Here is a 22,719-nt window from a genome sequence, read left to right as displayed (position 1 = left end):
ATGATAAACTATCGCACAGATATCTTACGCACTTTTCCTGTTTTGGAAATACATTCTGGGTGGTACTAAACGGCCATGCTGATATCCATAGAGCGTGCTTTTCTGCACAGATGTAGGCAAATACATTTATGTAGACCATCTTCAGCTCTCCATCCACCATCTGAAACCATCTCAGAATAAGAAGGGTTTGATCCATAGTCTACCACGCTGCCCAAGTGGGGATTGACAGACTTCACACACCTCTCAGAACATTAAGTGCTTTACATAAATCGGCCTTAACACTTCATTATTTATGATAAAAGTTACTAATAAGCGATAAATCTAAACGAGCGTGTTAAATAACTGACAGACACTTGCAACGATCTTCAAAATTTTTGACACATGATCTGATTTGATCTTGATCCAGGTAAGTAAATGACAGTCTCTACGCACTCAGGCTCAGGTGAAGCTGTATGGAAAATACCGTTTTTATTACCATTTAAATAGTTATTCAATCGCTTGCTTTGACTCGTACCATTCTATTGTTGTTATGTTCAGGGGATGGCACACTTCGTATACATAATTTATTTATGCTAACCTGTTTCCTGCGTCGTTTTGTCGCGCAGATGACGCGGGGATCGAATAGCATTACCTCTTAATTTTCATTAACTGCATTCGACTCCATTAATGTCGATGTTCTCATTACTGTTTTAGTTACTAGCTGCTCCTTAATGACAAGATTTTATTTAATATGCAATGTTTGTGTTATATGTTTGTTTAGCTCAAAGCTTGCCATCTGAATTAGAACCATTTCTTATTGTACGGAGTCGCATTTTTACATTTTGGTTCATCCGATGGATTTTTATGGAAATCATAACCTGGATGGACATCCAGGATTAGCTCCAGGTAGTAACTCTTTGTTTTTGTTTCGTCAATCATTTTGACTCGGACACTTTTTTACATTTATGTTCTAGAGAAAATCACTATACAAAATCTCAAGTCCCGCAGATCCCAGCAATTTGCCCTTTTAAATGGCTAACTCAGTTATAAGATACTAGTTACTCGTCTAGACACAATAAAATTACTTACTTCCAAACAATACAACAGATAATTTTAATGATTTGACCCGAAAGCCTTCTCATTATTCATGTAGTTACATTGGTGTTGTTTGGTATGTCGTTGGCTATTCAAATTAGCAGAGGTGCGGCGGCAAATTGGTCGATACTACACTCTGCAAATAGGCACTGCCGGGACTCGGGCGTCGGGCGCCCTCCGGCGGTCGGCACCGGCGCGCTTCCCTCTCACACGTACCGACTACCGTAGATACATCTTGATTATTGCCATCCGGAGACCGGCGGTCTCACCGGGCCCGCAGGCTAGCGGCTTTATGATTTTCGACTGTAACTACTAAGCTACTCTGAATTGTACACTTTGTTTTCATTAAAACAGTATCGTCATTTTAGCATAGCATATCATTCACAAGTATTGGATCTTCGTAAATATTCTAATGGGATTTGGTTTCAATTCAGTTTTTACATGGCTTTTAGGTGTGACGAAGATTTTATTACATTTTCATTCAAAGCTTGCTTATCATCGTAAATTACCTGACAGCGCAGTTGACCATATCACACGAGTCTGCTATTCTATACCTATTCGGTGATATTCGACAACCGAATGGGATAAAAACAAAGCAGGAAGAATAGCATGTGAATACATGCCGTTCTTCGCACTTGAAAAGAGGTATCTGCACCTAATCCACCAACTGATCACATAAACACAAAAATCCAACTTTACACAGAATTCCCAAAAAAATCTTGTATATCCAGGTATTTATGAGAGCGTTTCTATGCATCTAAAGTAAGTTATTTCACTCATCTATGATGGATGAGAAAAGGCCTTAGGTAAAATGATATATATATGTACGTTAAATATATGGGAAACGTTGCTCTAAGCTGTGTTCCCATACTCGGTACACGCATAACTGTGATAAGCCGCTCTCAAGGTTTTTGTGCCCTTTTGAACGGCTCCATATCATTGTAGCGGGTTTTAATCGCAGGCAGTTACTTCCCTGTATTGTTTCGCTCATTACATCTTTGCTGTTCATTTCAAACCTATTATGTACTTGTAGTCTCGTAGATTTTTTAACTATATGGCCATGCGCTTGACTGCAATTACATCAAATAGTAGGTAGGCGATTATGTGAAGGCCTCTAAGGTGAAGCACGGCTGCCTAGAAGATGCTTATTCACTCTTCATTCGAAGGTCCCAAAACTGTAGCTAGCAGGGAGCTGTGAGGATAACCCATGTTCTAGCAGTGCGCATTACAATTCAGAAACGAGAAAGCGAATCGCTTTGTATGAGTCCGTGGAATTTTGACTATAAGTTGTCAGATTGCAGCCTTTACGATTTCGCGCTGTCCGATAGTAAAATGGCGAGGGAGGAACTAGAACAAACAGTACTTCGTAGATACCTACTTGTTATGGGGTTTTAGTTTTTCTTTTAAAGAAATAATATGTTAGCAGCTCATACACACAAATTACTAAATTCAAAAGCTGCTTTATCCAGTTTATTCAAACCGTTGATTTTTCAAATCCCAATTAAATAAACCGTTCAGCTATTTTCTGTGACTTTACAATTAAGTAACTTTTGAATTCCGGCAACGCCAACTTTTTGTACGTTGGCAATCAATTTGCTGCTGATTGAGATCGTTACTGAATGTTTTTCATTTTACAATTGAATGTTTTGTAAACAATCGCACTCGCTTATTCACCTGCCAATGTCGACGAGAAAGTCATATAATCTACCTGCCCGTCCACAGCACCTTGACTGTTGTCAACTACATATCAGGCGGTGTATTATTAGCCACCTGATGACCGCAGCCCGCTCCCGCTAGAAAGTTGAACGTTTACGGCGTGCCTATAAACTAAGTATTGTAACTATAGTTGACTCTCAGTTGAATACATTTGCACAAGTTGCATATTTTGATATATTTTATTACACTGCTGCTGTTACAATAATTGTGAAATACTGAAAATATTAACTCCTATCGAATTACTCGCAAGCATGACCAGTTTACATTGTAAATTTATGATACGGCTTCAGAGCTACGAAATCAAATAAGACTAACTGTCTTGTTATGATGCAACACGTAATGATCGGAGATCTATTGTCGCTCTCGTCAAGAAGATTCGGAAGTTATTTAAATTAGTTCCAAATTCTAATCTTGTAACTTGTATCTAACCAGTCAGCGACGTAGTGGTTTTATTCTCTTTGCGAACAGCAAGCGAACTACATATGCCTATGTAGATGTTATATCTCCTCCACATTGTATACTGTGATATCACCTCTACAGCTACACCACACCGGGTACACGGTACACCATTGACAAAGCACTTGACGAAGCGTGACCGATTTGATCTCCGAAATACTACAATTTGTTCACTCCATACAACTACGATGTTTTTGATGATGTTTCGTAACAGAAATGGTGTCAAGGTGACTGAACTGGCAGTTTTTGTACAAGTCAAAGACCTTAGATTATATTTTCACGTTTGCCTAAGTGTCCTACCTACTAGGTGCACAGGATTGAGCGAGAAAAGTTGAAGTTTTGGACTTTTTACAGACTTCCATTTGCTCGAGACAAATTACTGAGACTGCTCCATGCATCATGACAATACGAGACTTCACTCCCACAGCTTACTCAAGCCCAAGCTCTGACGTGGTGGCGAGCAACAGATTAAAGTAGGTAGATCCTACTTGAGCAGCCTTGTAGATATACTAAATACTGTACTTGATAGGCTAAACGTAATATACCGTTGCTGTATAGTTTTCACGCGCGACCGCCATCCGACAGGCATTTGACCTTCGGCACGCTTTGAGAGTGACACATAAGGACTGGTTCAGGATAACTTTCACCTATGATTCATGGCGATGATATCCATAATGTTATGTTACTAGTTAGCATAGGGAATAACCAGCAGCAATTTACCGTGTTCTCCACTTTATGGGGGAACATAAAATTATTTTGTTAGAGAACCTACAGCTATTATTATGGCAGGTAAAGGAGGTAGGTATTTCCTTATTATTAATAGTGAAGTATTATTAATAATTATTTCCGTTTTCCTTAATGGTGTTCAACATTCTGTAATTACCATAAGTTTCCCTATAACTATCATAATTAGAGGTGTAGTAATAATAATTAGCTCTGTCCATTATCACTTGGACAACATCGCCCCTTCTCTTCGATACTAAAATTAAAATCCGCTTTAAGTTTAAAAGGATTTTCACATGAATGTGCGTGAAGCCATAGCCGGTGGGGATATTTAACCTCGTTTACGTTTCATTGGATTTTTTATCGTGGCAAAAGGTTAACTCTATAAATGATACACGAGAATTTACTTTGCACCGTTAGAACTTGCCTGCATAGAGCGTATACCATATTTAGCTTTAAACGTTTTAAATGTCACAGTGTTGCTGTTTTTCTCGTATTATCATTGTGGAGGTAAAACGTAAAAGTATTTGATGTCGGCCGCCCACTCTCCCGCACTAAGGGTCTCTTACATCGTCATTCGCATTTAATACTTACAAATATCTAGTTCAAATCTCTACTTACAATATATGTACATGTACAAGATTATGTCCGCGACTTCGTTTCCCGGATTTAGGTTTTAATCCTGTGGGAACTTTGTGATGTTTGTCTCCGAGATGCAAGCTTCTTTTTGAAAGCATCCTATCCTCATCAGTCGTCGCCAGTGAAAAATATTAGGATAATTAATTATACATGGTCATTTCGATACGCCGTTTTGGAGACAACGTCAAATCGTCGAACAACAAAAGCACAAAAAATTGTTGATATACCTATACACCATCGATAACAGAAAACCATTATATACAGAACCTCGTCAAAATCAGTTAAGCGAATAGATGGAATGAGAAAGACAGACGCACAAACAGACATACGTAGTACTTTCGCATGTATATTTATTAATGGATGAAATTTTCGAGCCCTCATAAATACCTACCAAATACCAATGCATTTAACTAGAAATCAAAGAATTTGAAAATAGTAAATACCAATTGAAATAACCGTAGGCACCTACTTACAACAGGTTTAGCAGAAGAGTGTTAACTGTTAGTCTGCGTAAACAAGCAGTTATAGGAGTTGTATGTTTAGTGCGATGCAAAACATCTGTTTTGTACAGTGCTCTCACTGTTAATGCGGTTGGTCTTTGAACTCTGCAGCTATCTAGCTCGCCAGAAATCGTGAAACTTTGAAATTAAATTCCACTTTCAAAATATCTATGAAAAGTTTAGCTAACTCGTATCACGGCTGTTGAACCTTCAGGTTTGGGTAACGGAACGTTGATATAAACACCAAATAACTACATATATTGTGTTAGGTAAGTACCTATTTGTACACAATACTAAAAGCTTAAGCAATTAAAAGGTATCGTTTGCTTTGACAGTGAAGGAAAGCATCGCGAAAAAAACCGGCATGCCTGAGAGTTCTCCATAATGTTCTCAAAGGGGTGTGAAGTCTACCAAGTTGGTAGACTTGGACACCGTAGGGAACAATAGCAAACCCTTCTCATTTTAAGAGGAGACCTGAGATCAGTAGTGGGCCGAGCGAATGCGATAACTCGTTTGAAATAATGAATTGACGATTAGTATAAAAAGCTTAGCGAAAATTTTATGCATGACGTTACGAATAAACTATTAGTAGTAACGTCATAAGAATATGTCCTAATGTATTTAATAGATTTCAGTTTAATATCAATCAAATATTATGCAAGACTAAAAATAAAACCCATCATGTGAAACGTTCAGGGAAAATTATATGATTACTTAGATAACATGATAACATTGTTGTTTTGGGGCTTTCCGCTTGCTCGTAAACACTAAAGAGCTTAATGATATGCTCACATTTTACAAGCAAGATTACTATGCCCGTCATTTTTGCCATGATAACATTAATGCTTATTGCTCAGCATCTACAGTGTACATGTTGAGCAAATTCTACAGTAAGTATATTTATTCATCACAATTCACAGTTTGGTGAACATACTAAATTAACACCTGTCTGTTCATAGCTCATTATCGTAAGTTCTTTGCATTCCGTCTGATATCAAATTACACTCCTGCAACCAACAAAAATTGTTTCAAATGGCATGTCCTGTACCTAGAAATCTTTGATTCAAACAAGTATGATTTGTAATGAGCTCTGATGATGCGTCGACGTCTGTGCGCGTTGTCAGCTGAGTTTCAAGCTAAAATGTTCTAGAAACATCCATTTTATGTGCAGTGATCTGTAAATTTTATAAACTTAGTAAGTATTGTAAGTATCTAATTTGGTCTATTGTGATCGAGCATTGTGTCTACGGCAAATATCCAGTTCGTATTGATGGATCAGTATTGAGTACATTAGTTCTGGCAGTGTCATAATGGAGTAGCTTCATCTAGCAGTATATTCCGCCTCATTCGGCTTCCATATGCAGCAATAGCGACACGTACGATTACAACGGTAATATCTGCACGCGTCGTTAGGCTGCCTCCACATTTGTGTCATTTACTCGTTCTTCGTTTTCCGTCACCCTGTTCGAAGGCCTGAGGTGTAGCATAGTTGATTTAGACAGTATGGCCTTATCACATATTGTGGACCATATACTACTGACTATTCTGAATCAAGAGCTACATCGGGCCTCTATGACGGATATTATTCCTATTATAATGTAAATGTATACCAAGGTTACAATGATGACTTTGAATTATCACTAAATTAAAAAAAAAACAATATGTATTTCGACCCAGTTTCATAAGTTGTGGTCACCTAACTCGTCGAAATATCAACAGTTCAAAATCGTGTAATAAATATTAATCATGACTTGTACCCGTTATTTACATTATAATATGTCTTTAAGCCTTGAAATAGGAATAAAAATAAAATCTTTCAGATATTCTTCTCATTTGTTCTGTCCTGTCATCAAAAGATCGCTCTCCATAACCACGACCTCTCTCGGGGCTATGGATTGCGTGTTTTACCTACTGCGGTCCCGGTGGTCTACCCTACCTCGATTAGCGTATGCTTGTGTGAATTGGAGGCATTCTGAGACCAATTGATGGCAATAATTGGCAAAATGGCGGGAAAATGCTAGAAATGTGGAGTCAGCCTTAGGCCCGGCGGGCGGGCGTCCTGGCGCGAGACAGGATCGGCGGGAGGCGGCTATCGATCCGCGTACTGTTGCACCGCTTCGACCTGTCTGCACACACGCCACCGACTTCCGCTCCAACACATTACATCGGCAATGACACGCTGACACGATGGCTATTGTCTGTAGCGTGGGTGTTCGAGCTCGGGATACGATCCGCGTATATCAATCTGAATTTGAATTGTCGTGCGTAAGAAAACTACGTATTATTCCAAACTAGTGACAAATTAGCGCTGTTGCTGCGATCTGTATACAGCAGCAGCTTTACTTTATACATTGGCTTTAAGATACGTAACAGTTGGAGCGTATATTGTATGGCCGCGTCCCGTATTATCTGGCGCGGATGATTAGTGGTTGCTCGCGGTAAAGCACAGCGTTATTACAGTTTTGGAGGGATTAGGAACATTGCGTTGGTGCTAACTTACTCCAATTAGTAAAATCTTAGAGTTTCTGAAGTTCCTATTCCTATTCTTTACTAAGTAAGTATGAGTAGGTTTTTTTAAGTAAAAATATCAAGCAAACGAGCAGGTGGGTCGCCTGATGAAAAGTGATTACCGCCACCCATTAACATTTGCAGCACCAAAGAATCGGCCACTTCGCTGCCGATTTTTTTTGAACTTGTTGATCCGCCAACCCCATATGGAGATCTAGTGGAAACACCGCTGATAGGAGTTGGTTCCTCAGTTTGCATGTGCGTGGAAAAACGATCAGGCACAATGGGTGGATGTAGTACACGAACCATCCGGATGGTGAGGATGTAATTGTTTACGGTGGTTGGAGCAAAGTTGGACGTGGAAGTTGGTCACGTATGTAGAGAGGAAAGGGCTGCTGCTCGCTAATCCCCCGCCCACTCCACTCCTCCACTCACCCTCCGCTCCGCACGCCTCCGCCGCCGCGCATGCAGCGACAGCATGCCAGCGATGCAGAGTGCCGACATCCTCTCGCCGACTTATTTATACATTGACATTAAAACTGTCTTCCAAGTGTCTAGTCAGCGGCGACGTGCTCACTTTGTCCACGACATGAGCGTATGAATTATTCAGACATCCTTTTTGAGGAAAAGCAGTAAAAATGAAGTCATCGTACCTACCTCGCACACAGTTCAGACCAATATTTTATATTGAGGATAATAACATGTACCTAACGAGCAATAAAATTATAATTTCCAATGCGTCATAACTTATTTTGTAAATTGTAATGTTGTGAGCTATTTGGCTTGCTCGCGTGAAAAAAAAGAACATCTGTTTATCTTATCTTGTTATGTTATATATAAATAATATATATATAAATGATCTTATCAATGAAAATTACTGATAAAGCTATAAAAATGTTTTATCACCTTACAGCTGTTATTATTTTGATTTTTGTGACTTTAACTATAAAGGTTAAGGAAACTTTAGTATAAGTGATATCTCCCGTATGGTCTAGTGGCTAGGATACCTGGCTTTCACCCAGGAGGCTCGGGTTCGATTCCCGGTACGGGAATATTTATTTTTTTCAATTTTTTAATGCACTTTTAATCATACTTTGCTAATCGATATAGTCTTTACAAGTGCTCTACACTACTGAGAATAAATACAACAATTAAACTTCAAAGGCAATCTACAAAAAACTGGGCAAGTGCGAGTCGTACTCGCACACGAAGAGTTCCGTATTATCGTACAATATCAGTACATGTAACACTATGTTTTTAAACTTTTTTAATTTGCATGGTAGCTTTTTGAAATTTCTATTATTTGTTATTATAGCAGCAATAGAAATACCCACCTACACACTGAAAATTTCAAGTCTCTACCTATTACTGTTCATGGAGATACAGCCCGCTGACAGATGAACGGACGGACAGTAGAGGCTTAGTAATTTGAGTACGGAACCCTAAAAGAGGCAATCTATATGATTGGAGTGAGCAATTAACCTGAGCTGAGCGTTCGTGTGGAGTGATGGATGAGCAGCTAATCACGTTAATAGCTGCCCCGGTTCAGCTCACCTTGCTCCGATTTGTCGTGTCTTGCTCAGGCGATCGATTAGTGCCGGATATGCCTTCGCGGTGATTCGATAAGCCGAGATGTTTCCATTTGGTGCTCGATTCACTTCTGTTGCTTGTTCAGTAGTAAACGTAGAGTAAAAAGTCGTGTTTCACTCGTATCTAAGATATCGATATACGAGTATCTATCTAACTTCTTTCTTCTTACCTGTATGATAGATTTAATGGTCGTTGACCTAGGACAAGATTAGAAACTTTCTAGTTAGGAACTTATGTTTGATCTTACATCTCTGGTTTGGCACCAAATCCGTTATTTTAGTTTTCAGAAGAAGAAGAGCTAACAAACAATGACAACATTTTGTAAACGATTCAGGGCCAGGCTACGTTCAGGTGGTACGCTTATTATTATAATACTTACTAAAAAGTTATCTCGGTTAAATAATTATAGTCGGTGACAGATGCTTCAACGTTCCTAGTTGTCCGTAGAAGTTCGATGCTTCCAAAGGATGCTTCTAAGAAGGCGCTCATTGTAGGACTAGCGGAAGCTAAATTTCATTTCTAATTTGATCACGTAGAGAAACTCCAAGCATAGCTGTCTCCATTGCCCGCTAATTTTGACTGAGCTTTCTAATAAGTATCTTAAGAAATGTAAGTATAAAGTATTATCATATTGTAATAATTATAAGAAACAATATAGTGGAAAGAGAATCTTACGTAGAGTCGCGGGAATCGCTAATGCGGTATTACTTATGAATCGTAAGGTGTGATTATGTGATGCGTGGTGTGATCGTTATGGCAAGGAGCGCACGAGGCCAGGCCTTGGCCGTCGCGCTCCGCTCAACCGCCGCGCATACATCTGCGGTCTGCACGCTATTCACATGCGTTCAGCGTTACACAAGACACAACACAACACACGTGTCTTGATGATGATGAGTGGTTGATGGAGCAGGGAATCATCCACGTATTGTGTATAGGTTATCCCTCAGTCACAGCACTCAGCAGTCGGCAAAACTGACAGCAAAGTCTGTCGTCTCTTGCAAGAGCGGAGTATTTTATTTTGTAAGTCTATTGTTTTCATTACAATAGGTACTTAGCTATTATAATAATGGATGCCAAAAAGTTCAAAGTAAAAAAAGTTCATCCAAAACGTTTGGGCTCGTCCGGGATTTGAACCCGGGACCTCTCGCACCCTAAGCGAAAATCATACCCCTAGACCAACGAGCCGGTTGGTATTTTTGACGAAATTATGGATTTGCTTCATTGCCACCATTCTTCTTGCACCTCTCCACTAATCACTATTGGAGGTCGGCCGTCATCTCGTCATTAATTTCCTGTCTTTTGCCAAACAGAAAAGTTGTGCTACGTTTTCTATCCCGATCTTGTCCCGGCAGTAATTAATTTTCAATAAAGAAAGTAGGTAAGTAAGTAGATAGATTAATATTTCTGAAACTGAGCGTTTATTCCAGCTAGCGTCAGGGTCTGCTCAGCCGCTAAGTGTTATTCCACTTTGCACGTTGTAATGCACTGCTTGTATGGTATCAATTCACCGTTTGTTCGGCCTTGGGATTGTTAATCACCAAGAAAATGAATAATAATATACCTAATGTACGGTAATTTAAAACTATTATGCGTATTGCGAAAAACCTACCTTGAATTTAATAAGTGCTAAAAAATTTAATAGCCATAATTAAAACATTTGTAACATGCATAAATGATGGAATAAGTTTTTTTCGAAACAACGTGAACGCGAAAAAAAAGTATGTACCATTCGCACCATCAACACGAATCTAATGGCACATCATTTATCAAAATCGGTTGAGCCGTTGAGTAGTTACGTCCGAGATACATACAGGACAAACACATAACCCTCCTTTGGGCTTCGCAATCGTGTAAAAGGTAAAGTACCTACGTAGGTAACTCGATGCGAAGGTTCTAGCGTTGCGTCGTTTTAATTAAAAAGCCAATAACGATGTGTAAAGGCAAACTATCGTAACGTCCGCTGGAGACGGTCACTTTATTGGCTCAAACGGGCTATCGCTGGCCCATTACCAGCTCCGTCACATTGTAGACTCTATACCCCTTTAGTTAAGGGCTCAATTTGAACCGCTCGAGGGGCTGTCGTTTGGAGCAGGCGTAATGAAAGGCAATTGAAATCTTGGGCCGGCGATAACTCGTCCTATTCAATAACTAACTGCTCATTAACCCTGATGCAATGTACCACTGTTTAGTGGCAGTTGACTTTTATAGGGTTGCTTACTTGATAGTGATACTTGTTGCTCCCTCGAGCTGACGTTTGGTCATAATCTTGAAATGATTTTTTATCTAATGTAGTAATTACTGATAACTTTCAGTTTTGATTATTATTAACTAAGCCTTGTCCTTTAAAAAGCCCCCACTTATAAAAGCTCCTTAAAAATATTAGATTAACAAGTGTAAATTAAAAATTTATAACACCCCCGACAATTGAAGGTTACCGTAACTAGAAAAGAGCTGCTAACTTTCAAACGGCTGAACCAATTTTCTAGGATTATAGCTATCCAAAGTATCTGAGTTTTCCAAAACATCATTTTCAAATAAATAATTATGTATCCAGGCAACGTCCATCTCGACAGCTTGACATTTGTCAATTGACATAATATTATGAACCTAACGGTTAGTTAACCTTCTTTTTTACAAGAAAACTAGAAAAGAGCTGATAACTTTTAAATGGCTGAACCAATTTTTTTGGATTATAGCTAAGAACACTCTCGATCAAGCCACCTTTCAAACAAAAAAAACTAAATTAAAATCGGTTCATTCGTTTAGGCGCTACGATGCCACAGACAGATACACAGATACACAGATACACAGATACACAGATACACAGATACACAGATACACAGACACACAGATACACAGATACACACGTCAAACTTATAACACCCCTCTTTTTGGGTCGGGGGTTAAAAAAAGCCCCAATAGTTCATCGGTAAAAGAAGCGGAATGAATTCTGAAAGGTCAGCTGTTCAGCCCCCGCCCGTTGCACTATTGTCGTGTCTAATTACGCTTAGTTGGAGGAGAAAAGGAAATATTAGTTGTGATTATAACATGGCAAATATTTATTAAAAAAAACAAACAAAATATGGTCTCTCTCTTGCCCTTCCTTTCCGAGATTTATCGTAGAAACTAATGTGTATTGGATTCCTTGTCGCAAAATGCAAATGTCTAAAGAGACTTGAGCCTTTGTATGGTATACATAGATAGCTAGAAATATGTCTATAAAAATTTAGTTCTTTACCATAAATACCAATAAGAGGTGTGGACCAAACTACGGAGTTCTATTTAAAAGCCGGTTCAGAGTAGGCAGCTACCCATAACCAAACAGAAAAGTGGCACACATATTATGTATTGTAATGTTAATAAATACAAATTCTATGACAAGCATCGAAGCAGAAACAAGGCCACGGGGTCTCAATTCGCTTACCAAACCAGTCACCGTCTCCGGTTATGATCATGAAAATTAATTAAGCAAATAAATATGCATAACTTGTTAGTGTAAGTTGTTTCTGAGGTATTCTAATGTACTCCACATTTCCATTTCTCCGTTAGGCACAAAGGAAATATAAACCGGCCAAGTACGTGTCGGTCTCACAGACGAGGCTCCCGTACAAGATATAACATAATAATAAAATGTTGTATAGCGGAAAAATATAGACGGACGGACGGACGGACAGACAAACAGATAGATAGATAGATAGACAGGACAGCGGAGGCTTAGTAATAGGGTCCCGTTAGCTCCCTTCAGGCAGAGATCGTTTAGTTACTTGTAATAACTTTCTCAGCTTCGGGAACGGAATATTAAAAGTCGAAAATGTTAGCCTAGACTCCAGTTACATGTTAGTAGTTATGGGTAAGCTATCGTATGTCGTAAAATAATTTACTAGCAAAAATGACTAATAAGCGCCAATTGTTCTGAATATTCTATAATCTACGTAAAACTCACTTTCCGAATAATAGGTTGTTATAATATTTAAGTAATTTATTCGTGCAGAAAAGTGGGTCCTTTAGAAACACATCGCGCTGACACACTTTTATTTTTCGATCTTGTAAACTCTCTCTCGAATTGCTCACTAAAAATGTACAGTTCGGACAAATTCCAGTTCATCGAGCGTTCGATTGTAGAGCATAATTATAGTGCCGATGTCATGCAGTGGATGTATTCGTTAATTTCAAAATAAATGATCACATTATTAGTATTTTACAAACAGCAATAGGTAGATCGGTATAGGTGCTATAATGCTAATGTGACATTGATATCGTCCTAACCACATTGTTCCGGCGAAATGAGAACTCGAATAGCTGGATGTCGTTGTCTCTTACTGTATCTTCATTCTGGGTCATTATAGGACCTCAACGTCTATCGGTTTTTTGAACTATGTGCCATTGCCACTACAGCTTCGCTAACCGTTGAGCTATGTCGGTTACTCTGGTTCTCCTACGGATCTCCTCATTTCTATTTAATTACTGCTAGGACTTTAGTTCTCTCTCCTACGATTCTAAGTAGAGAACACTAGTCCTAGGACTCGTACCTAGTTGTTATCCTAAAGTTGTGGCTACGATGTTAGTGGTGGTGACACGTGGTGTTGGTTGTCCGCAGGCATGGTGTCGGTGTCGGACGGGCACGTGGAGTTCGCGTCTCCGCGCGAGGAGTGGCGCACGCTGCTGGCGCACTACGCGGGCCCCACCGCCGTCATCGTCATCGTGGCGCTGCTCGTCGCCATACTGCCGTTGGCGGGGTGAGTGTACCGCAACTTGTTGTGTAACAAACAGGTTAGGACCTGTGGGAGTCAGGAAACCATACTTGAAATTGCAATAGATGTATTTGCAGGAAACATATGCTAGAACCAAATAAATCTGTTCTGACCTGAAGGTTAAGAGGTTACCCTGGCGGTCACCATAAAAGCGTACGGGTAGTGTGGTTCTCATTTGAAAACCATAGAAAGATTTGCATATTTAAATATTTGCGCCCTGGTTAAAACTATAGTTTTTACAGAAATCTGCCAAACCACAAGAAGAGGTATTAGTAATTGTTTAATATTCAAATGAGGACCGAACTGTTTTGTTTGCAGCGCACTATGAATGAACTCCTCTTGAACCCTCAAACGTTACTTCTATATTTTGTTGGTCTATCTAAAACCTACAGCTATGGAGTTGGTCGCGCAAGTGACATAAATGCAGGCTCGCTACGGGCTTACGAACTGCCCCGCTAGGCGCTAGCTGACAAGCTCTATTTTTGCGTAATTAATGCGCGCCAACGAATGTAGGCTGGACATAATGCGACGATGACATCACATCGTGTAAAGAATCATTTGTGCGCCCATGCTAGCCGTGCAGGAGTTCAATGAGGCTGCCATGTTACCAGGCTTGAGTGGCCAAGAGATTCGATTCGTGCTGATCTTAGTAGTCAAAATGGTGGTAAAACTTAGCCATTCGTATAAACAATGATCATCATAATGAATAATCCATTGCCGGCCCACTACTGAGCACAGGTATCCTCTCAGAATGAGAAGGGCTTAGGCCATAGTCCGACACGCAGGCATATAGACATGCATTCATATCCAAAGCTTGAACTGTAGTAACCAATAAAGTTGTTGTGTTCCAGGTTGTTCTGGTGCTGCTGCCAATGGTGCCGCGTGGGGCGGCGGCGGAGGCCGTTCGACCGCAAGTACGACGCCTGCCTGAAGGGCATCCTCGCGATTCTCTTCATCGCACTCCTCACGCTGTTCCTGTGAGTATTACATTCTAAAAGAGTTCTAGATTAGATATCTGTGCAGCTTGACCTTAATTAGATCAGAAAAGCCCCGTCAAAGGTCAGACCTACGATCTTCGCGAAACGAATTGGTTTGGTCATGCCTTTTGTATTCAAAGGTTATGTATGAAATCAGCTATTCTGACACATTCACACAGGTACGAGGAAGTGTTTAACTGAGGTCTGACCATATTTTAATTTTCTATCCTATTAATATCAGAAACAAAACAAAATACACATAAGGACTAATGTCCAATCTCAATTGCAGGTTCGGCGTGGTGTGCGCGTTCGCCACCGACTCGCAGATGGAGAGCGGTTCCGCCGCCACGCCCGACTCGCTGCGCGCCGGCATCAAGGACGCCTGCACCTTCCTCAACAGCACGCAGGCGCACGCTCGCCACCTGCTCGTCGACAACTACCGCGAGCTGGAGGCGCAGCTCAACGCCACGCTCACCTCCAGCGGCCAGTTCGTGCTGCGGCAGCTGGACGAGTTCACGAGCGCCACGTCCGTGCAGAAGCTCAGCCACATGGTGGAGCAGCTGGAGCGCGTGCCGGCCGAGCTGCGGGAGGTGCAGCGCGCTACGGTGGACTTGAGGACTAAGGCCGATGAGCTCAACACTGGTCAGTATTGTAGTGTTGAGGCAGTTACTTGTACGAGCGCTTTATTTGAATTATATCGACGTCCACCCCTCGGGCATACTTATCCTTACTTTGTGACTTTGTGTATTTGAGTTAAAAGGCCCCAAGCAGAAGCGCTAGAACAAATTATAAGGGTTTGTGCAGACGAGGAACAATAATATCCTGCCTGTCGGCTCTTGTCTACGTTTTCAGCTGCTTTCCGTAAAGATTTGCTGTTAGGCCTGGAATCAGATTTTTTTTTAAATAAAAAAGACTAATAATTTCTGAAGATGTTTTCCTTAGAATGGTTTCTTAGCAAACATTTATAGAAAAGATTTTTCTAAGAAAGTCTGCTATCCTAATAATATGTAACCCTGTGTGGTTGTTGTGGGCAGGCCTGCGGCAGGTGAAGACGCAGCTGCTGCGCACGCTGGCGCGCTGCCAGGAGCCGCAGTGCGTGCAGCTGCAGGAGAAGTACAAGATCGGGCAGCTCGACACAGACATACAGTATGACAAGGTAACATCACCTTTCCACCTCATCTACCTAACCAAGTTTCATTTTGTTGTTTGATCACTTTTTAACTTCCTATTTTCTTTGGGATCGCATAATGTTTTGACTAATAATTTTATTAAACCATCACATGTTTGTATTTTCATGCTGCCATGGAATAGATGCTTGACAAATATTTCCCAACGGTAAGTTATGCCTTGATTGCTACAGAGTTGTCTTATTTGTTGTCCTATTTGGTGTTGAAAAATGTTCGCGCGATATTCTTCTATGTTTTGAATGAATTAAGTCGCAGCATTAGCGATAACGATCAATAGACTTAGTGCTTAGAATCCTTAGTGTCCTTCCTCACTGAAGTCATTCCAGCCACCAAAGCTCACTCCAGTCCTGGGCGGGTGCTTCTTTAGTTATGTTGTTGCAGATCCCGGATGTCTCGGAGCTGCTCAACAACGTGACGCAGCTGGTGGACGGCGCAATGCGGGCCGAGGTGTCGGCCGGCCTCCAAGTGTTCTCAGGCATCAAGCGCACGGTCGACCAGCACATACCGCGAGTGCGGGATGCTATCACTGCCACAGGTCAGCATCTACTGATTCAATGATTCCACATGTATTGGACTTTCTCAACAACGTGACGCAGCTGGTGGACGGCGCAATGCGGGCCGAGGTGTCGGCCGGCCTCCAAGTGTTCTCAGGCATCAAGCGCACGGTCGACCAGCACATACCGCGAGTGCGGGATGCTATCACTGCCACAGGTCAGCATCTACTGATTCAATGATTCCACATGTATTGGACTTTCTCAACAACGTGACGCAGCTGGTGGACGGCGCAATGCGGGCCGAGGTGTCGGCCGGCCTCCAAGTGTTCTCAGGCATCAAGCGCACGGTCGACCAGCACATACCGCGAGTGCGGGATGCTATCACTGCCACAGGTCAGCATCTACTGATTCAATGATTCCACATGTATTGGACTTTCTCAACAACGTGACGCAGCTGGTGGACGGCGCAATGCGGGCCGAGGTGTCGGCCGGCCTCCAAGTGTTCTCAGGCATCAAGCGCACGGTCGACCAGCACATACCGCGAGTGCGGGATGCTATCACTGCCACAGGTCAGCATCTACTGATTCAATGATTCCACATGTATTGGACTTTCTCAACAACGTGACGCAGCTGGTGGACGGCGCAATGCGGGCCGAGGTGTCGGCCGGCCTCCAAGTGTTCTCAGGCATCAAGCGCACGGTCGACCAGCACATACCGCGAGTGCGGGATGCTATCACTGCCACAGGTCAGCATCTACTGATTCAATGATTCCACATGTATTGGACTTTCTCAACAACGTGACGCAGCTGGTGGACGGCGCAATGCGGGCCGAGGTGTCGGCCGGCCTCCAAGTGTTCTCAGGCATCAAGCGCACGGTCGACCAGCACATACCGCGAGTGCGGGATGCTATCACTGCCACAGGTCAGCATCTACTGATTCAATGATTCCACATGTATTGGACTTTCTCAACAACGTGACGCAGCTGGTGGACGGCGCAATGCGGGCCGAGGTGTCGGCCGGCCTCCAAGTGTTCTCAGGCATCAAGCGCACGGTCGACCAGCACTAGGGATTGCAATCCAGCGGCATTATCAATCCAGCTGGATTTTTGCTGGATTGAAGCAAATCCAGCTGGATCCAGCGCGGATCCAGCACTTATTGATTTTTCAAAGAAATGCAACATTTTTTTTGTTTTATCAGTATAAACTTTATTAAATAACTACCTATATTTGTTTGTAGTTATAATATGAGGTTCTTATCTATGAAAAAAGCGTATTATATGGCAAAAAAACTTATTTTTAATGAAATTAGGTATATATTTAATCAATCGAAGTATGTATAATTCATTATCTATGCACTATCGCCATTTTATAGGTAATTCATTGATTCCATTGCTGAAAAATTGTGGAAGCGAGAATTAATAAAATCTTTGGAGGCAATAGAACCTTTGAACTGAATCGAAATTGATTTTTTTTCCTTGTCAGAAATTGTCTATGTTCCGAAAAAGGTGTTTCCAATCACAACTCCTTTATTTAGCGATCGTCTGTCGTGATATATGAGGTGTAGCGTTATCCTGAAGAAGCATTGAGAGCAATTATTGACCAGTCTCAGTTGTTTAACAGCTAGCTTTTCTATCGAGGTTTGCAATTGTTGACAATAGCTATCTGTCGTAATCGTCTGGCTAGATCTTAGGAAGCTGTAGTGTATGATGTCAGTACTGGTTCACCAAACACTCAAAAATAACTTTCTCTGAGTCAACTTTCGCTTGGGACAGGATTTGGCCGGGTTCTGCTGGGTTCAACCACTGTGATGAGCGTTTCAGATTGACGTACTTGCAGATCCGTTTTACATTACAAGTAACAATACGATGCAAAATTCCCTCATTATTGTGACGATTGAGTAATGTAACGCAGCACCCAAAGCGTGTTTGTTGGTTTGTTGTGCTTCACTCAATTCATGCAGTACCCATTTCTCGAGCTTAATGCACTTTACCAATTTGTTACTAGTGAATTAAAATCGTTTTATCACTCATAAGTGCTAGCGCTAACGTTAGTGTAGATACCACTAACTCTGACGTGGTTTGCGATGGATCCTCTTACACAATTATCTTTTAATAATTCACTGTCAACTAGGATCTCCAAGGGGTTTGTTCTGCAGGTTAAAATAATTTCCAGAACGAAAACATTCAACCCGAAAACGTACCTTGCTTTCTTTTTACAGTAACTTCCCTTATACACGTCATTAATCTGAAATAGCTATTCATAGGTACTTGTTTTATTAACTTTGTAGGGTTCTCAGTTTCTCAGTCTCACTAATTTTCGAAATAAAATTGCGTATCCTATCCCAATTCCCACTTCTAAAATCTTAATAGAAGCTGAAGTTATAACATAATTTCAGACTTGAGAATCCAATCATTTCTGTTACAGTTCTTTTTTACTTTTCTGAAACTCATTCTATGGTTTTTAAGCGAAAAAAAAGTTAGTTACTTGTTTTTAGCTGATTGCGGATCCGCACCGCTGGATCCAGCGTCAGATGCTGGATCCAGCAAGCCCCAAAAACGTGCTGGATCCAGCTGGATTGCTGGATTGCGGATCCAGCATTGCAATCCCTAACCAGCACATACCGCGAGTGCGGGATGCTATCACTGCCACAGGTCAGCATCTACTGATTCAATGATTCCACATGTATTGGACTTTCTCAACAACGTGACGCAGCTGGTGGACGGCGCAATGCGGGCCGAGGTGTCGGCCGGCCTCCAAGTGTTCTCAGGCATCAAGCGCACGGTCGACCAGCACATACCGCGAGTGCGGGATGCTATCACTGCCACAGGTCAGCATCTACTGATTCAATGATTCCACATGTATTGGACTTTCTCAACAACGTGACGCAGCTGGTGGACGGCGCAATGCGGGCCGAGGTGTCGGCCGGCCTCCAAGTGTTCTCAGGCATCAAGCGCACGGTCGACCAGCACATACCGCGAGTGCGGGATGCTATCACTGCCACAGGTCAGCATCTACTGATTCAATGATTCCACATGTATTGGACTTTCTCAACAACGTGACGCAGCTGGTGGACGGCGCAATGCGGGCCGAGGTGTCGGCCGGCCTCCAAGTGTTCTCAGGCATCAAGCGCACGGTCGACCAGCACATACCGCGAGTGCGGGATGCTATCACTGCCACAGGTCAGCATCTACTGAATCAATGATTCCACATGTATTGGACTTTCTCAACAACGTGACGCAGCTGGTGGACGGCGCAATGCGGGCCGAGGTGTCGGCCGGCCTCCAAGTGTTCTCAGGCATCAAGCGCACGGTCGACCAGCACATACCGCGAGTGCGGGATGCTATCACTGCCACAGGTCAGCATCTACTGATTCAATGATTCCACATGTATTGGACTTTCTCAACAACGTGACGCAGCTGGTGGACGGCGCAATGCGGGCCGAGGTGTCGGCCGGCCTCCAAGTGTTCTCAGGCATCAAGCGCACGGTCGACCAGCACATACCGCGAGTGCGGGATGCTATCACTGCCACAGGTCAGCATCTACTGATTCAATGATTCCACATGTATTGGACTTTCTCAACAACGTGACGCAGCTGGTGGACGGCGCAATGCGGGCCGAGGTGTCGGCCGGCCTCCAAGTGTTCTCAGGCATCAAGCGCACGGTCGACCAGCACATACCGCGAGTGCGGGATGCTATCACTGCCACAGGTCAGCATCTACTGATTCAATGATTCCACATGTATTGGACTTTCTCAACAACGTGACGCAGCTGGTGGACGGCGCAATGCGGGCCGAGGGGTCGGCCGGCCTCCAAGTGTTCTCAGGCATCAAGCGCACGGTCGACCAGCACATACCGCGAGTGCGGGATGCTATCACTGCCACAGGTCAGCATCTACTGATTCAATGATTCCACATGTATTGGACTTTCTCAACAATGTGACGCAGCTGGAAGACGTTCTGCTGCGATCCAAGGGAACCATAGTTGTTCTCTGCCATTGAAGACTTTGAAAAGAGCAATACTATGGAGTGACAGGAGCGAGACCGCAGAGAAATTATACCGATTGATAAAATTTTTTTTTACTCAGAATTCTTTCATAATTCTTTCAGAAGACAGTCTTTCGCTTTTCTCAGTTTTAATTTTCAATTAAAATGAAACAGATTTCTGCGTTTGACATGACATCTTATTTTAACTTCCAGTCAAAAGCCAAAATATATTTTTGTAAATCACGGCCTTAGCTTGATCATTGGGGTATGGGGCATCTCAGACGTAAAGCCGACTCGTGCGCCAACATGAAGTGTGTGGTGTCTGTGTATTAACGCAGTGTTGCCGTGCCGCAGGGCAGCGGCTGTCGCGCGTGGCGGACAGCGTGTCGTGGGCGGCGGGCAACGCCACGGCGCAGCTCAGCGGCAGCGACGCGCCGGACCAGCTGCAGGAGATGCTGCGGCGGTACGCGCCCTACCGCAAGCACGTCACGCGCACCGCCGCTGCTGCGCTACTGGCGGTGAGCGCTTTATACTCACAATAATAGGTGCTAATGGTGCATTGTGGAGTCTACATCTTCTGAGGGTGCTCCGCTGCCGGAGTGAAACGTTCGTTGAGTGTGTTCTAGAACACTGGTGTGCTATTGTAGTGTTGATGTGTATTGTTTGCTTTGTTGGGTATTGCTTGCTTCAAAGCATATAGCGTTACGCTGAGCTGGGACCTTTTTTTCGGGTTGTGCCACAAATGACTGATACAAACTATGGCATGATGGTTTTGTGCTCAAGTGGAAAAAACGCCGGGATAACGAAGTCATACTTATAATATGTGATGTGTGATGACAATTTAAGAAATAACCGTTTTTGTTTTCTTTCTTCATCTTTCTTTTGCTATTTCTTTAATTGTGGGAGAGCGGGTGGCACATACCGCATGCGGCACGTTGTGCCATACAGATTTGTCTGTTTTGGCTGATTATGACATATTAAGCTTGTAGTTCCTCGTCGGTATATCCTGAAGTTCCGCAAAGTAACGCCTGCTTGTTACATTTACAACAGCAGTCTTCTTGTAGCATCTCAGTCGGTACTCTACATCACAGGCACACTTGCTAGACTCACAAACGTGTCGTGCTGTTGTCGCAGATCGTGTGCATCATGACGTGGGGGCTGCTGTGCGGCGTGTGCGGCAAGCGCCCGGACGCGTACGGCGCTAGCGACTGCTGCAACAAGGGCTCCGGGTCTTCATGTCTCATGTGGTGAGCAGGCAGCTTTACTTGCTGCATTGACCTTACAAATGACACTATTCTGATACGCATATATTAAAAAATCTTTCCAACAACTGACATCATAAGCCACTGCAAAGTAAAAATATTTTTGTCACTAAGGTGTATTAAAGTTGCACGAGCGTCATAATAGGTCCCGAATCTCTATAACTTAAGAAGTTAAAAAATTACAGGACTATCTCTCAAACTTAAAAAAAAAGTTATTTGCTAGCTTCTCGGTTATTTTCTACCCTTGAGGGCAGAAAACATTTCTACCTAATTCAGAGCAGAAAACAGACATAAATTACTCTTCTGAAGCTGCTTTGTGGAGGGTAGTAAACAATGAGTGGAAATGTTTGTTCACAGCGGAATGGGTGTGACGTTCCTGGTGGGCGGCGGCATCGCGTTGCTGCTGCTGCTGTACTTCGTGCTGGGCGTCGGCCTGCAGCGATTGCTCTGCGACCCGCTCACGTAAGACTATCTCTCTCTCTCTCTCTCTCTCTTACTTACTCTTACTGATTGGATTTCTTACTCTCTTCCTCACTCTCAAGAAGGAAGCAAATCACTTCGTATTCTTGGAATTTAGACTACGTATTATTCTTCTTTCGATGTCAAAAGATAACCTTGCGATAACATCATATATTATCAAAATATTGAATTGGGCTGATGGTCGATAGCCGAGTTGTTTGTATTTCTGACTCAAGTGTTATGGCAAGTCAAGTTTATTTGGTTTGATAAGAAATCCTTTAATCGACCAACTATTATTTATCGTTAGTACTGAAATTTACCTGAAATAAAGAACATTATTATCCCAATAAAGTCTTAACCGTTATACTATTAATAGTAATGAATTATGACCCTCAAGAGCT

The 22,719-nt window shown here is 42.3% G+C and overlaps 1 protein-coding gene and 2 non-coding genes across 7 annotated transcripts in view; 2 read left to right on the top strand and 1 right to left on the bottom strand.

Annotated features, from left to right (window-relative positions):
* Nucleotides 1–22,719, top strand: part of LOC123872033 (prominin-like protein) — a 64,742-nt gene that overhangs the window by 15,176 nt on the left and 26,847 nt on the right. For 4 of the 5 annotated variants that reach the window (XR_006797401.1, XM_045916151.1, XM_045916148.1 and 1 more), the window contains exons 2-10: nucleotides 13,804–13,942; nucleotides 14,809–14,934; nucleotides 15,224–15,576; nucleotides 15,969–16,090; nucleotides 16,246–16,269; nucleotides 16,503–16,656; nucleotides 20,952–21,115; nucleotides 21,732–21,844; nucleotides 22,217–22,321. Coding sequence is in view for 4 of the 5 variants with exons in the window: in XM_045916151.1 (XP_045772107.1) it covers nucleotides 13,804–13,942; nucleotides 14,809–14,934; nucleotides 15,224–15,576; nucleotides 15,969–16,090; nucleotides 16,246–16,269; nucleotides 16,503–16,656; nucleotides 20,952–21,115; nucleotides 21,732–21,844; nucleotides 22,217–22,321 (1,300 nt within the window). In the remaining variant the exon portion in view is untranslated. The remainder of the gene's footprint in view (nucleotides 1–13,803; nucleotides 13,943–14,808; nucleotides 14,935–15,223; nucleotides 15,577–15,968; nucleotides 16,091–16,245; nucleotides 16,270–16,502; nucleotides 16,657–20,951; nucleotides 21,116–21,731; nucleotides 21,845–22,216; nucleotides 22,322–22,719) is intronic. The other variant, XM_045916150.1, reaches the window with a different exon arrangement.
* Nucleotides 8,597–8,668, top strand: Trnae-uuc. Its single transcript has one exon. It is a non-coding gene; the product is annotated as a tRNA-Glu (tRNA).
* Nucleotides 10,320–10,391, bottom strand: Trnap-agg. The gene has a single exon. It is a non-coding gene; the product is annotated as a tRNA-Pro (tRNA).

This window comes from Maniola jurtina, chromosome 14 (genome assembly GCF_905333055.1).
Source record: "Maniola jurtina chromosome 14, ilManJurt1.1, whole genome shotgun sequence".
Taxonomy (NCBI): domain Eukaryota; kingdom Metazoa; phylum Arthropoda; class Insecta; order Lepidoptera; family Nymphalidae; genus Maniola; species Maniola jurtina.
This window is presented reverse-complemented; position numbering and strand designations above follow the sequence as displayed.